At 47.2% G+C, this 16,534-nt stretch overlaps 1 protein-coding gene and 1 pseudogene across 1 annotated transcript; one reads left to right on the forward strand and one right to left on the reverse strand.

Annotated features, from left to right (window-relative positions):
- Positions 1–4,052: 4,052 nt before the first annotated feature.
- LOC136511410 (tubby-like F-box protein 9) lies at positions 4,053–11,549 on the forward strand. Its single transcript, XM_066505477.1, has 4 exons — positions 4,053–4,595; positions 7,554–7,641; positions 8,876–9,005; positions 10,803–11,549. The coding sequence occupies exons 1-4, from the start codon at positions 4,257–4,259 to the stop codon at positions 11,356–11,358; spliced, it is 1,113 nt and encodes a 370-aa protein (XP_066361574.1). The 5' UTR covers positions 4,053–4,256; the 3' UTR covers positions 11,359–11,549.
- A 381-nt stretch (positions 11,550–11,930) lies between these two features.
- LOC136511104 (uncharacterized) lies at positions 11,931–16,251 on the reverse strand (annotated as a pseudogene).
- Between the last annotated feature and the right edge of the window lie 283 nt (positions 16,252–16,534).

Consider the following 16,534-nt stretch of genomic DNA (forward strand, 5'->3'; position numbering starts at 1 on the left):
ATGCTGATTTGAAGGAGACTAATGTGTGGTACTATTTGTATATTTCTACAGGAGTAAACAAATTGTGCCTCAGATTGAAACGAAGAATGTCCCCCTGATTCATGTCTCGTTACATTTAGTGGACTATAAGATTACTTTCTCTGGATAACAGCTGAAATTATGATCCAGTAGTAGGTGAGGTCCATAGTGTTTGGAGTTCTATCTGGACTTGTTCTTGTGATGAGTTGAGGCTAACATGAATTGTAAATTCTTATCTTACTTCTGACTAGAGTCCTTGCTTCGATAGTGAATGAGATGTGGCAACTACTAGAATTGTTTAATAACTTTAAAACTCAGCTAGATACTCTAAGCTGAGGGTGTTTATGAGCCGGCTTACTTTAAAAGCCGACTTATTCGACTTTTTTTTAGTCGGAACAGTATTTTTCTCTCACAACGATTTAACTTTGGCTTGTTTTTTCAGCCAATTTCAGCCGAACAAACGGAGCCTGAACTGTCAAGAAGCAGGTGATTTGGTCTTTGTCAGACCAGCTTAATTGACCCTCTCCTAGTGGTTGCAGGTTTTGAACAGTTCGAATGTTCAATGGTCAGTTTTCTTGAGCTCACTGAAGCTGTCGCCGGAGCAGTTTTCTTGCTGTCTGCTACCTGTAGAATTTCTAGAACCTCCAATGGTGCCAGCTGGGGAAGTGCTGCTGGAAGCTGCAGGGAAGAAATTTTTGGGGTTGAAGAAATGTCTTTCTTCTTGAGGAGAGCCTAACAATCTTGTGGTTAAGCAAGGTTATAATTGATGACACAGACCGAAGACCAGGGCCGAATTTTTTGCTTTTTATCCTTTTTGTTTTTGAAAGATTTTCACAAATACATCCTTAGCGGTATCCTTTCAACAAATAGACCGCGACCTCGGCGCCGTGATAATTAGCACCGAGCTTACACGTCTTGATGCCAAATGCTTTGACGCCGAGGTCCAGAGTCATTTTCTGCGTGTCGTTGACGTGATTGCATGCGTGACACTGACGTGGCATGAGCTCGGTGCCGAGCTCTAGAAAATATATACTAGCCTGTTGGCCGGCCCATGGTGATAAACCTATTTCATCGATCGATCACCTGTCGCAGTCTCGTGCGCTCTCTCTTTGTCCCCATTTATGAGCCATGATGTTGCCTGCATAGCCGTGGTATTTATTGGCGCGCGTCTGGCTTAAGGAGGGGGCAATGCGATGTGGGCGGCAATTTTTTTCATCAAACAATACAATGAGGCAGGCACTCTCGAATGGGGGCTTTGACCGCACATCGCCAATGCTCTCTTTCGAGTATGGGCTTATGGGTTTATGGCCTGCGGTGACAATTGTCAGCTGGTCACTCGAGCCTCTGCCTGACTAAATGGAACTATAGCACGTCCGGGCGCCACAGTGTAGCGCTCAGCTCCTATAGTATGGCCGGGCAGTGCAGGGCTCGGCTCCATGCATCTGTTGCGTTGCTAACCGGAGTAGTCTAGAATATGGCTAAGTTTAGAATTTATGACCGTGACTAAGTCTGGTTTTTTTAGTGTGGTCAAGTTCAAATTTGACGAGACTTGTTTTGTTGTCATCGCCTCAGAGAGTATTCAAACTAGCAGTAAGGTATCAAATTGAGTTGCTATATAAATTTGGAAGATAAAATATCACAAACATATCAATTCACTGTCGATGATCAGGGACTTAGAAAGATTTGGAGCCAAAACAACACTCAGTCTGTTCGCTTGTTGGTTTCAGCCAGCCCAAACCAGCTAGCCAACAGTGTTTTCCTCTCACAATAAACCAGCACCAGTCAGCCTAAACCAGCCCAGAAACCAACCAGCGAACAGGCCGACTGTATTCAAAATTATGGTCACTATTTGGCCATGTTAAAGACTGATTTAGGTTTAGGTCCAAAAGCAAAGTTTGTTGTACTCAAGTCAAACTACAACTTATATTAAAGGTTAAACTTCATATATAGAAAAGAAACAATAGTTTTACCCTGGTCAAAACAACATCATGAAAAAAAGAAGTTAACTATTGATCTGACACTTAGAAGCATTTTTAGGCTAGTTCATAAACATAAACCCTAGATTATTTTTTATCTTAAGTATTTCTAGATTGTTTTAAGTGATCAAATAGTAAGTCACTATAAAAACTCTACAGTTAGTCACATTTCTTAATATCCAAGTCATGGTAAAAATTCAAATTTATCAATTTTCAGAGCTTGGCGCCGAGCTCATGCCACGTCCGTGCTACATAGGCAGCCACGTCAATGACACTCAGAAAAGGACCCTAAACCTCGGCGCCAATGACACTGAGACGTGCAACCTCGGTGTCAGTTGCTACGACGCCGAGGCCAGGGTTTATTTTTTTTGAAAGGATACAACTAGGGGCGTATTTATGAAAATCTTTCGAAAAAAGGCTAAAAAGCAAAAAAAATCACAGACCAGGGAGGGTTTCAATATAAAATGTTCTAAAATATGTATCGTGAAAGTTCAGCTTTCATACAACAAACATCGATAATTTGTTAGATTAATGAAATGCCGCTTTATGATGATCATCAATTCCTTTTGGGTGTTTTTTTGTCCATACAATTTTATCTGTTATTACCCCCCGTATCGACCCTTCTACTTTTTAAAGATTCCAGTCTCTGACAACGATGAACTCACCTATTGGGACATCGAGCAGAAACAGCTTGTAGATTGCGGGGCCCCCTGATCGTGGGGGCGAAGAGTTCGACACCTTCACTTCAGTTCGTGCAAGCTCTGCAGCAGCACAGCTGTTGCAAGCCACGGCACAGTTCAACTCACTGGGCAATGGGCATCGAGGAAAATAGCACGTTAGCTTCTTTTATAATTCGTATTTTTTAACTTATTTTTTCAGATGAAACAGTATTTTAGTTTGTTTTTTCAGCGAACCGAAGGGGAATGATAAATCAATCACGTTGACAGACGCCATCAGCGACGTGGGGGCCCGTTATCGACAAGCCATCAACACCTCGTTAATGGCGATCTCATCTCGAAGCAATTTTTATATTTTATATATTTTAAAATATCACCTAGTGGCGATGGCGATCAATCATGCACGCCGCGCAGCTGCTGAAGATATCTCTATAGGTGTGGGTACCCGTCAGGACGTTTTCCGAGCGTGCGGCGTCCACCCCACCGCCACCACAAGGTCGCCCTGGACCACGAGGACAAATCAGTCAAACAGCGGGTGGCGCGCATGCCGGCTCCCGCCCCACGGTCACGGCGCCAGGAGCACCACCTCCGCGCGCACTGGTGGACCGCGGTCCGCAGCAGTGGAAAACCATCCCGCTCCCACGCGGCCACGCTACGTCCCACGTCCCCTAGACGCTGTCGCTCGTGGCGAGGGGAGGGGAAGGCTCGTGCTCGGCGTGCGCGACTCCGCGCGCGCACTGGTGGACCACGACGTGCCGCCCGCGCGGGCAAAGCAGGCGCGCGGGGTGGTTTGCCGGGCGACTTTTCTAGCGGCTGCCGGTTCTTCGGCTGTTGCAGGCCGCACTACTGTTGGGTGCTAGGGAGTTTGACGCTGAAGCTGCTGAGCTAATCGCGTCGTCGCCGGGTGTTGTCAGGTGAGGTGGTTGGACCTTGGACGGGACGTTGACGTCACCGCAACACGAGACATACCGGGGGAGTTTCTAGACACGGTTCACCAATAGCTATACTCTTCGTTTTAATATAATGGAGTAACGTTTTAATTAATTACCTAGGTCCAATTCAAAACGGAGAAAGATGTCATACTTTCAAGCCAGTTTGACAAAATCTGGAAACCTTCAATTCGCAAGTAAGTCGAGTGCGACTACTGGTTTTTCTGTTTTCTTTTTTAAATAAAAATAAAGGAGCACGAGTTCGAAAAAAAATAAAAATAAACGAGCACGAGCTTTTTTTTTGGCGCTAAAAGAGTACGAGTACTGTTGCGGCAGCTGCGAACCTGCGATCCGCGCTCAGCACGCGTGGGACCCAGGCGCTTAATGGCCCCACGTGTCATGGCAGACAAGGCGTATAATTAGGCGCAGCAGATCCGGGATTAATTTAGGCGAGTGAGAGGCGCACGTCGAGGAGCCACTTTTTCAATTTTCGGGGCCGTTTCTTCGTCATTTTTTTTCCTTTGTGTTCCTCCTTCCTCTCGCTCGCTTCCCTTCCCTGCTCCCCTCCTCCCCAAGCCCCCCTTTAATCCTCCATCCGTTCGCGCCAATCTCTTCGGCCGGGGGGCAGGGATCGGGGTGCCCGGCCGCCGCCCGTCATGATCTCCTGGCGGCGCAGCGCGTCCTGGTTGTCGTCGGCGTCCCGCTCCTCGCTCGGCGCTGCCGTCGGCGGGGAGGCGAAGGTCACGCCGGAGGCGGATCCGGCGGCCCAGGAGGAGGAGGAGGACGAGGCCGACGAGGAGCGGTGGTCGCGCCTGCTGCCGGAGCTGCTCACGGAGATCATGCGGCGTGTGGACGCCGGCGCCGTGCGCTGGCCGCCGCGGCGCGACGTGGTGGTCTGCGCCTGCGTGTGCCGGCGGTGGCGCGACGCCGCGGTCTCGGTCGTGCGCCCGCCGCTCGAGTGCGGGAGGATCACCTTCCCGTCCTCGCTCAAGCAGGTGAGACACAGACACCACCGGGCCGTAACGTCTCGTCATAGTAATACTGGCTCTTTTGACCTGTTTGTGTAAATCACCTGAATCTACATGGCTCGAAATTGCTGTGTTCTGGAGGATTTGGGGCACATGGCTATTGTGGCTGTGCGTTTTCTTATTACCCATTTCTATCCTTGAAAAAAATAAAACCTGTAGCTACAAATCCTATGGGTATCTTTGATTTGAAGCTCTAGGTGCAAGAGATGTCTTCTGCGCCTTTTTCTTATGCAGTTTGACTCGATCTCAGGTGATCTCTGGATCAGTTATTGGATTTAATCTTCTTCAAATTAATTTTCTGTTTCTGAATAGACGTCTTTGCCTACTCGATTTTATTTTTTTTCCAAGGGACGGCAAAAACTTTGCTGCGAATTTTATTAGACGGAGAAATTAAAAATACAAAGTGTTCGGCCCAGTTTTCAAAACCACCAACCGGTAAAGTGCACCAATCATCCCGACCAACTTTAGAAACACCGCCCGAACACCTAACGACTTTGCCCCACTACTTGCTCAAACCTCAACCAACTTAGGTCGAAAACGGCCAACTAGCAACACAACTGCACTGGCAACTATCTAACAACTAAAGCAACTAACAACAACTCAGCCCTAGAACCAACTAGCAAAAACAACTATCACTACTAAACAACACCGAGTTCCGATGAATACTTCCATCAAACCACTAACTGCTCTTGAATATTTCCATATCACCCTTTGGTTAGCTTGCCCCTCTTCTTGTTTTTTTGTTGCCCCACTTCAATTAGCACCGTGAGGGCATCCATCTTCGCCTTGGTGAGCGGACCCTCGAAATGTTGCGCAAAAAATTCAAATTGGTCAGCTTCCTCTTTTGTTGCTAGTGGCGATAAGTCTCCTAGCTTTTTGACAAGCAACTCCTCTGCAACTTGGATTGCTCCTTTTCCTTGTGTGGTTTTGGATTTCTCTGCTAACCTAATGCTTTTGCGTTGTGGGGTAAAGAATGAGGGTCTTGGTGCTGGTGGGGTTTGAGAAGTTACAGATGTGTTTTCCATTTCATGATCATTGGGTTCTTCCTCAGGAACTGGTACTGGCAGTTGCGGGATTAGAGGGGTTGGTACAAATTTAGAAATTGAAGCCAAAAACCCATCAATTGTAATTTCCTTAGCTATCGCAGCTGGATCTTGTGGTGAAGTGCAACCCAATTCAATCTCAACAGTCTTGGAAGGAACCTGAGTGATAACCGGCTCCTGTAGTCTAGAAGAGGTGGTATTCTGATCATTGACAGTTTCCCAACCATTACCATGTAGATCAGTGTGTGCCAGGTCAACAACAAGCTTCGGTATTCCAATCTCTAGAGGTACGCCTCCTGAACTAGCCCCAAGCGTTGATGCCTTGCCATCAGCAACATCCACAGCCTCCCTTAAATTGTGCACTGGTTCCACTGTAGAACATGTTGGGTGCATCGCTTCCTCATCTTCATCCACTAGTGTTGTCGTACCACCTTGTAGGTTTTTTGTCGACGCCTCTGTTGATGGGTCCCAATCTTTATGAGATGGTATTGACATCTCTAATAACCGTGAGCTTGCATCAAGGTACGAAGGCAACGGAGTAGGATGTTGGGAAGTTTCCACAGATGTGTAGAGGCTGGATTCGAACAACATGGGATCACGACTAAAGATACTTTCATTAAAAGGAGGGGCAGTACCCGGCAGGATGAGACGCCCATCATCAACAATAGCAAGTGCATGTTCCCCCATGACCTGGGAAATAGGCATCGCGAAGGATACCCTGCATAGTGTCTCCACCAGTAGTGGCTCTTTGCATCCTCCCAGTCCCCGCAACCATGGCCTCCCTCCATAGGGTGTGACGAACGACAGAGCCCTTTGGGGACGTGGTTGCCAGCTGGTGGTGCTCGGGTAGGTGCTGCTCTTGAGTGCTTTGCTGATGGGGAGGATCTTGGGGGCTCATGAGATATCTGTGCACCGGAAGCATGCCACCGCTGTTTACAGGTTTGAATTTTGCCATCAGGATGAGCTAGGTGCCACCGCTGTCCAACGGAGGTGGAAGCATGCCCAGATTTTCGAGGGCCGACATCACTGCCTTGCTCTGCTTCGATCTTACCAATCCCCTTCTCTTCTCTGGTGTGGCGTCTCTGCAGGGTCTCGTCATGGACTTGACTCTTGCCTAAGTCTTCATCTGAGCCATTCGCTATCCGTTGGAGGAGGTCTTCCAGCTGTGGGTCTGAGGACGACAGGGCTGATTGCTTGCAAGGATGCGGTTGATTATGGGAGTTCGGCGTGAAGAACTGCTGCAGATCATGCACGATGCTTGGAAGAATGGGGCGCCCAATTGGAGAGTGCGCTCCAAACAGATCCTCCGTCGAAGCTAAGGAAACTTCATCCAGCGACACCAAAACGCTTCCAGGGTGAGCTGCAGATGACGAACCTGAGGCGAGCGACCCCTGAATGGGTAGCTCAGAGAGGGGAGAAGCTGGGTCAGTGGGGGGCATGTTCTGATTTGGTGGATTAGCGGTGGATTTCAGAAATGCGAACAATTTGTATATCTAATTCTTATGTGTTCTGCTTACAAGGATCAGCAGATCCATGTTAGCACTCGAACAATTTGTATATCTAATTCTTCTTGTTCATCAAGCGCTGCTGTAATGTTCCTTGTGCGCTAGGATTTAGAATGGAGCCACATATTCATCATATTCTCCATCCTCTTCTTTTGGCTACATAACACTATATTTTTGGTGGCTAGTGCTAATAAAGTATGACAGTAGTGGAGAAGTTGGGCACAAACACAGACTTCCTTTATTTATGTTTATATGTGATAGCTGGATTTTGTTTGGTATGCCAATAGCGATATGATAATACCTATAAAAGCTTGCTTCTTCGTTTCGGTTTACTAAATATTGATTTAATGGATGCGTATATTATTTCTTTTGCACAGCCTGGACCAAGGGATGCACCGCTGCACTGTTTTATCCGGAGGGACAAAAAGAACTCAACCTTTTCTCTCTATCTCAGCTTAACACAGGGTGAGTAAGCATGGGTATCTTCTTATTCCCCATGCTTTTGATTTCATGGTATCATGGATCTGGTTCACTTATTCACTTGGTAGATTGAAATAGGGGTTTCAGATATCTTTTGATTTGATAGGTAGTGCCAGTAAGCAAATAAAAAAGCTAACTGACTTTCTGAGGTTCCTGATCCACCCATGATATTTGAAATGGAATCCTATAATTCTGTCAAATCATGTTTATAAAATTGAAAGCATAACCATCAGGGCCAAATAAACTGCAAATACAACTGGCACCTCTGCTGAGGTTACTTCGCATATGACTTGTGATGTTGCACATCTGTACCTAGTCTTGTTTAGAAAATAGGAAAGTGAATATATAGTTTGTTTATTCTTATAATCAATTACGGCTTTCTTATTCCATTTGATGAGGACCCGTACATCTACTTTGCCGTCTCACCTACAATATTTAGAGGGTTGTCTAAATATAATCCTATTCGTTCGGTAGGAAGATTTGACTTGTCAATGATTGTTGAAAAATTATTCAAAATACATTGGCAGTGATTCTTACTCGGCATCTATTTGATTTGATCTTAACGGCTAATATAAATTTTGGAGATCTACCTTGCTGGCATAATAATATATAGTACGTGCTTAGTTTCACTAGATGGCTTGCCTAGCCTGGCCTCACCTGGCTAGCACGAGGTACGACAACTTTGCCTAGCCAGGAGAGCCAATTTGACTCTCTCAGATGGCAAGGCAAACCTTGCCTACACAAACTTCGAGGTAGTTAAGCAAGATAACCAAACAAGCAAGATTGTTCTATATCCTTGCTCAGCAAGGTCAAACGGTACCTGACCAAAAAACCAAGCAGCCTCATAGTAGAGCTTGTGAAGTAGATGATTTTGCAATGCTAATGGAGTTTTGGAAACTCTGCATGATCCATTTCCACTCACATAATCAGTTCAACTTATGATCTGTGAAAGCAAGAAAATGTTGAAATACTGGGCCCTGTCAAGTGTATGATTCGCTATTTCACTGTATAGATAAGGTTACAGTTTCTCACAAGTATGGTATGTAGAGGCATTATGGCTTGGGAACTTGAATCCACAATAGTCCAGTTGATCTCTTATTCCCTGCCATATCGATCTGAATAAGCTTGTTCTAGAGATTGTAGCAATGAAGTTACACTTCGTCTAGAATTCTTGACTGCAATTTCATGTGATATTTAATTTATTTTGCTCTCTTGGCAGCCCTAACGGATAAAGGTAAGTTTCTTTTGGCTGCTCGAAGGTTCAGACAAGGAGCACATACAGAATATATCATCTCTTATGACTATGATGATCTGCACCCAAGAAGCAGTTCATATGTTGGAAAGTTGAGGTAAGGTCTAATCATTCCAGAACCTTATTTTCCAATTTGATTACCTGATTTGTTTGTTGTGCATGCTAACGAGGTTAAATGTTCATCTTTTGACTATATGTTATAGCTGAGTTCTATATTATGGGCATAAAACTATATAATTTGTGTCATGTGCCTTATTTCCATTGCTGGTATTTTTTATTATTGTTCAAACACTTTAGTAAATTAATCCATCATCTCTTTATTTCTGGTAGTTATATTGTCAATAGACACTGTCCACGTTCATATGCATCGTCATATTCTGTGATTGAATCAGCTTATGAGAAAATTGCTTGTGTGAGTGCAGCTGCGACAGATTTCTGTGGTATCTATATTCAGCTAGCAGTGGCTGAAATCCTGTTTATTCATAGGTTGAGGTTCTGGCTCAGTTACATTGATGGATTGTGGCAGCTTTTCCTTGTTTTTCAGTCAGTCAGTCACCTGTTACATAGAGCTATTTGTATGAAAACAAAGAACCAATCCAATCTATTGGATAATCTACTCCAAATGCTGTCTTATTTATTGCCAAGTTCACTAATGGGGTATAGTTAACACTGTTGCGTTACGGCTGAACTTCCACTAATTGTTCATGCCACTCATGCCTTGCTTCCTTCGCTATAAATTGGCTACAGCCTACAACACGTCCATAACTCAACGTACCTGCCATTGATGCCCCAACACACAGCCTCAAACATGATAATACCCTGTATCATACTCTTCTCATACATATGAAGCTGCCATGATGGAACGATTGATTCAATTCTCCATATAGTAGGGATGCATTGCTTCCATAAATTTGTTATGTGCAACCCCAAAGTTTGGTTTATGGAAAGCTTTTAAAAACTTGCATTGTAAACAATTGTATTTAATCTCGTTGCAAGTACTGGGAACATATTCAAAGCCTTCCTCACTTTTATGTGTTTTTGATTTTCCATAATGTCATTCAAAACTGTGGCCCATCCATGTGTATTTTCAGTAGTGTGTATGGATACCTGATCCAGATTTAGCTCTAGCTCTGCATTATACAAGGTATCTCAATGCTTATATGCACTTTCTTCTGTTCATTGTCCTGGATAGAAAAAATGTGAATATTGAAAGAATTGGGCCTTAAACATCCATCAGAGTGAACTGTAGACAATGAAATACAAAAGTACTTTATAGTTACAAAGTGCTGCAAGGGACATTCAACTTAAAACTTTCAACCATGCTAATATTTGTGTAGAGGTGGAAAAACCTCAACGGATGTTGTACAGTGATGTTCGACTTAAAAAATTTAATTCTTACAGCACAAAATGCTCCATTGCGATACAGGTAAATGTACATTTGGTGGGAGGGTAGGCAGATGTTGTAGTATACAGTTGGTTGGGAGGTTCGTTTAACATATGTGCTGTCAACGAGATGGTGGCATACGGATGTCTGGACATGAGGGAACACCGGAACAGGGTTTGGGTTATCATTTTGTCATAACTCAGCAAGGGAGCAAGCACATGATAGTTTCCATGCCCTAACCCAACTGAAACTAGTCCTACAGTTTTGGAGAGACATCAGATTTTCTCAATCCTACATCACTAGTCCTAACATCTATGGAGAGAGACCAGACTTTCTACCACTTTCAAATGCATTTGATCCAGCGTTAGCCGTGAAGTAATAAAGTCATAATTTGGCACCTTATGGAGTGTTTGTTTATATTATGAAAGGCATAGTTATTATAAGAAAAATGATTTCTTGTTATAAAGTTTGCCAATAATACTAATTTGATAATGTGAGTTCTGCCTGTAGATCTGACTTCTTGGGGACAAAGTTCATCATCTATGATAGCCAGGCACCATATGCTGGTGCTAAACCTTCGAGGAGCCGATCTACTCGCCACTTTGCAAGCAAGCAGATAAGCCCACAGGTTTCAGGTGGCAATTTCGAAGTTGGACAAGTGACCTATAAGTTCAACTTCATGAAATCAAGAGGGCCAAGACGAATGCAGTGCAATATCCAGTGCCCTGTAGGTCAGGGCACTTCGTCAGATCCATCCAAGGAGAAAACAGCCTTACCAAGTTCCTTGGATCTAAAGAACAAAGCTCCAAGATGGCACGACCATCTTCAGTGTTGGTGCTTAAATTTCCATGGCCGGGTGACTGTCGCCTCTGTGAAGAACTTCCAGCTTGTCGCCACAGCTGGCTCTGGTGGTTCATGGGGCGTTGGAGATGAGGAAACGGTGATCCTGCAGTTTGGGAAGATCGAGGACGATGCGTTTACAATGGACTACCGGCAGCCTCTGTCTGCCTTCCAGGCGTTCGCTATCTGCCTCACCAGCTTTGGCACGAAGCTGGCTTGTGAATAAGTGATTGCCTGTTTACCAATTATATGTTGGGGATCAAATTGTAGGGGATAGTCTGAACTAGTTGCCCTGAGTCCCTGAGATGGGACAAAACTGGCGACAAGAAACAGGGGCGGACGTTGTCCCTAGCTTGACTTATTGTGATCTCCTAAACGATTGATTTATATGATGTGCGTCTATGTTGTTGAAGAGATGACGATGGCTTATTGTTGTAAATGGCACTCCCTTTCGTTTGGTGAGATTACTCCTAATGCCTTATTCCGATGGTGTGCAGTGTGCTGTTAAACTTCTTTTCTGCATTTTTCAAAGATGATGGTTGAGAGGTTTCTATCAGACATGATCGACCACGTGTGACGGTGTGAGCATATCTAGACAACTAGTTGTGGTTGCTGCTATTGTTTATTGGACCAGGTGAGGAAGCATGCATGATTAAATTACCTTGTCATTAACCTACCTCGTGCTCCGTCAGCCTGTTCGACAGCCTGTATCTGGCTTATAAGCCTTGGCTTATCAGCCAACGAATAGTATTTTTCTCTGACACTAAATCAGTCAGCAGTACTTTTAGCATTGCTTATAAGCCAATCTAGCCGAAACGAACGGGTTGTATTTACACAGATAGAAATAGAATCATGCTACATCTACATGCCCTTGGAGATTGCTAAAGAACCCATCACTACAACATATCCATTCCTACGTACCCATCACTAGCAGAACAAAACCACATGAGGCACTCGCTAACAGTTGGCATGATCAGGATAGCTTCCGTCATTTCTGTAGATCGTGCACTCGAATTTGCCGTTGCCTGTCATGATGGACGTCCCTGCTCGAATCAATGGAGCACCACGGCAACGGAGCACGTTTCTTGGGCTGCACATGGAGACCCAGAAAAGACGTCGCCGGGGGTCGAGTGGACACGGAAGGCAGCGCGCGCGAGAGCCACGACTCCGTAGGCGACTTGGGCAGCGGCAACGGGAGCAGCGGCTGCGGCTGCGGCGACAGCGCCATCTCACGTCCGGCAACGGCCTCCTTGTCTTCCAGAAGCAGCGGGAAACCGTACCCGCCGCCGCCGGCATCGGCGGCCGCGTCACGCTCACGCCCCAGCTGCTTGTCGCCGTCCGGCGAGCTTTTGGTGGTAGCCTTCAGAAGCATCGCCGGTTCTAGAGAGCTTTCGCGCCGGCGAGACGTGGCCGCAAGCCTCGTTTGACCTGTCGAGGACCAGGAGCAAACCCAGATGGCTCGCCTTCGGGCGGATGGCTTGCCCGTCTCGGCGTTTGTACAGTTCGCGCACCGTTCTGTCCAGCTCCGAGGCCACGGCGGCCGCCGGTCCCATCAGGCCGCCGGGGCCTGATGATCGGAGCAGTGATTTGATGTACACTTCCTCCCAGGATTGCTGCGAGATCTGCACGAGAAGAAGGCGCGAGTTCTTCAGGCATGAGGCGGTGAATTCGTCAGCACGCAAGTGAAGTTGATGCACACGAGGATATGTAACAGGAGTACCATGCCGTGATCGTCTCCGGTATGCAGAAGCTGGTGCTGCCCGTTACGCGAGCGCGGCGGCAGCAGCAACTCGCCGCGCACCTCCTGGAACGGCGTGCCTGCACCTCGCCGCGCGACGCGGGATAGCAGCAAGGCGCTCTTCAGGCACCGGGCTGAGAGCAGCCCGCAGCTCTTGGACGCGAAGCCCGCCGTGCTGTGCGCGTCGGAATTGTCGTCGTCGTCGTTCTTGCCACTGGGAGGGAGGGGCGGCAGGTGGTACGCCACAACGTGCTGAAGGGGCACCCGCCTTTGCGCTGGCACCCTGTCGCCGCTGGCCGCGCGCGCGCCTAGCACCACAGCCGCCCGGGCCGACCCCGCCTTCCGGAACGTGTTCTGCGGGGAGCCGGCTGCCACGGCGTGCGCGGCCGGCAGGAACCGGTCCATCATGACGCTGCCGCTGCCACGGGCGCACGGCCCCGCCCCGGCCCCCGCGGCGTCGCTGAGCCCGGTCGCGCTGCAGTTCACGGTGACGCAGCTGACGTCGTCGCGGGAGAGCGCGTCCGAGCACCGCTCCTCGCCCCGCCGCGCGCGCTCAGAGGCCACGGTCACCACCGCCGCCGGACTCCGCGTCACGCGCGAGGGCTCGTTGTCGTTGACGTCGACGATCGTCAAGGGAGGTGGTGGGGCCGCCGCCGGCGACGGCCGGCGGGTGCGGACGCTCTTGGGGTGGCCGGGGCGGCGCTCCCACCCGAATGGCACGGCGCTGGTGTGGCCCGGGGGCTCCGACGTGGCGTCCGCCTTGTAGGCAGGCGGCAGCCCCGTGGCCGCGGTCTCGGCGCCACCGCCACCGTGGCGCCGCACGGAGAGAAGTGGCGCGGTGAGATTGATGCGCTTGTTGGCGTCGGCCATGATGACGGCCTAGCTAGACAACTGGTGCGAATGCGAAGCTCGCTGCTGCTGTGCTGGGGTCCGCAGACTGCAACTACTTCGTCACTGCACTGCACTGAAGTAATCCGCGGATTAAATAATGGGAGACGCTTGGATCGTTCTGCTTAATGATTCCTTGTACTCGTATTCAGGTGCGCCGCATGGCGCCGGTATAGCCGTACACGACGTGGCGGGAAGCGACCAAACTGAGCTGACAGGTTGCTACACAGCCACTGCAGTCTGTTGTCTGTGCACGAGCTCCGATTCCTGTAAAAATCTTGTAAAAAACGAAGAGGAAAACAAACAGAGATACATCTGCTAGTGTGGAACCATGCTCCTACACTTTTCACACCCTGTGGCAGGTTTAGGTTTTCGATCTGCCTGTCGGCTGCCTGCAGGCTGCAGCTGTTGCCGAAAGGAGGAAACGGTTAGAGCATTGTGCTCTGATTGATTGGTTGTATTATTGGAACGTAGCAGAAGCATCATCAGCGGTGACAAAAACGGCTGTGTGGCACTGTGGCCTCGCGGGAGATTAGACCATAACAACCGGTTGGTGACCCTCGTGTCGGATCGGATGGACGGCATTGTCAGTAGCGGATGGGGAGTCGGCGTCGTGTTCATAACTGCCATGCAGACTGCAGCGAGGCAGGTCGTTTTCTCGTCGCGCGAGAGGTGGGAGCTAGAAGAACAGCCGACACAACCCGTGTTCCCTTTGTCCCTGGCGTCACCAACTGACGACTTTTTACAGCAATGGACAGTCATCATGTTGATTGGCAGGCAATGCCGTGCAGTAATCCGATGAGTACGTGCTAATCACGTCCAGCATCGCCGACGTGTCTGAGATTTCTTCCTGAGGCCTTTTGGGGGCCGCACTAATTAATGGCTTGGTTGGTTTGGTTTTGCAACAAGCATAATTCTATGGACTGTTCGTTTCAGTAACCCAAGTACTACGTGCTAAGAGATCCAAAAAAAAAAGGTACTACGTGCTAAGTGTATGCAGCATCCCAATAGTGCGTTTGGTGTCCCAACTTTGCACCTAGTGCAGTTAAGCTGTCCCAACACTACGATCCCGAACCTTAATATTGTCAGGGATGAGGACGGTGGACGGTGTCTCTAATTGTTTAACCACACCATCTTAGAGCAACATCAATGTTGGAGTAGTAGAAAAAACAAAGTGTTAGTGATGGTTAAGGCTAGCACTCAGGCCGTCCACAACGCTCCACCGTGTCCTGTAGCCTCAAGTGACACGTCTCCACTTATTCTCCATCTCACACAGAATGATAGCATCGCGTACCCTGTACAAGTGTCTACAGACTGACAAAAAGCTCAAGCACTTAGCAGAGCGAGCGTTGGCCATGTTCGCTTGGTCGTGTTTGGCTTATAAGCCATGGTTTATCAGTCAACGAATAATATTTTTCTCTCACACCAAATCAACCCACGGTACTTTCAGCTATGGTTTATCAGCCAAATAAGCCCAAACGAACAGGAGGATAGTCTCTCACACAATTTTGACAGAACCACAGCAACAGCGGGCTGAGAAGAGAAAAGCAGCAGAATGAAGAGAGGAAAGCTGCAAAGCTACATGCATGGTGGGGTCCAAAATCAAATAGCTTGCACTGTGAAATTGTTTGCCTCAACTTCTCCTTACCTACATGGACTACCTCTTTTAGTTAAGGCTAATAAAACTATTGGCTTACGTTGGTGGTGCCCTCAGGAGATATTTAGCTTTTCTCCCTTTTCCAAAACAAGGTCTTTAAATGGAAATAAAGAAGAACGTATTCCTCGAGACTTTTCTCACTTCGAGTAGTGTGGGACAAGTCCATTCAGCCCATTATTATACTAAGCCTCGTTATGGCTCGTTAGGAGGACTAGCTGTCTCGATCGGTTCGGATTGTTAAGAAAACAAGCTAAAACTTTAGCCCGACTCAGATTGTTTAGCTAACAGTTTCAACCTCTATCAATAAAAAACTAATAATTAGTTTCATGCAAACATTAGAAAAGAAGTACAATAATGCATAGCATAAACCAGTTCTGAATTTCATCTCATGCGTAGAACATAACGTCAACTCTAGCTTTCGCTTCTTTAGGTTTTTAGACTATGAAATGCTTAGTTCGTTTTAGCTGACTTGCGAGCTCGCTCATCAACTTATAATGAGCTAAACTACTAGCTCTATCTGGAGCCGACACATTACCGAGCTAGCTAGCAAGTCATGTTTTTATTGTTTTTTTTATCCAGCCCTACTAGGAGAAGAACACCAAGGAGAAGAAATGCGGACCTTATTTTAGCACCAGAGACGATGTTGGACTCTAGGTGGGCTAGCCCATTTGTGGCAACTGGCAAGCAAGCTTTGTTACGGGCCAACTAAATTAGGCCTAAAGACTAAAGATTTGGCCCATCTACTATAGGTTATTAGCCTTTTTCTCAGCTCAATAGCAACTAAAGGCTCCCACAATACCTGCAGGCTGCGCAGTCCAGAGGTCTGCCGGAGCCATTCAGAGTTTCAGACTAGTATATGCGTACACTGCGTCACGTCGTCATATATCTTGCCATCATGAAATTCTCAAAAAAAAAAAAAAAAAACTAACCATCATGATCTAATTTTTCCATCTACTAAACTGGAAATCGCTTTCGATTATTTTCGACCCCCACGCTAGCGACCGTGAACACATTGACCCTGAGAAACTCCAGCAGCAGATCGAACGTCGACGAAGTGCTGTTTTTTCTTCAGAAAACAGCTCGTAATTCTTCATGAGGTTAAACTTGCAGGTTAGTTCC

Source organism: Miscanthus floridulus, chromosome 16, assembly GCF_019320115.1.
Source record: "Miscanthus floridulus cultivar M001 chromosome 16, ASM1932011v1, whole genome shotgun sequence".
NCBI classification, from domain to species: domain Eukaryota; kingdom Viridiplantae; phylum Streptophyta; class Magnoliopsida; order Poales; family Poaceae; genus Miscanthus; species Miscanthus floridulus.

What these genes read in the sequence shown, in the direction of transcription:
- LOC136511410 (XM_066505477.1), top strand. Translation starts at nt 4,257, where the DNA reads ATGATCTCCTGGCGGCGCAGCGCGTCCTGGTTGTCGTCGGCGTCCCGC. An exon ending in TCCCGTCCTCGCTCAAGCAG is followed by an intron (nt 4,596 to 7,553) that starts GTGAGACACAGA and finishes TCTTTTGCACAG; the next exon opens with CCTGGACCAAGGGATGCACC. An exon ending in CTATCTCAGCTTAACACAGG is followed by an intron (nt 7,642 to 8,875) that starts GTGAGTAAGCAT and finishes CTCTCTTGGCAG; the next exon opens with CCCTAACGGATAAAGGTAAG.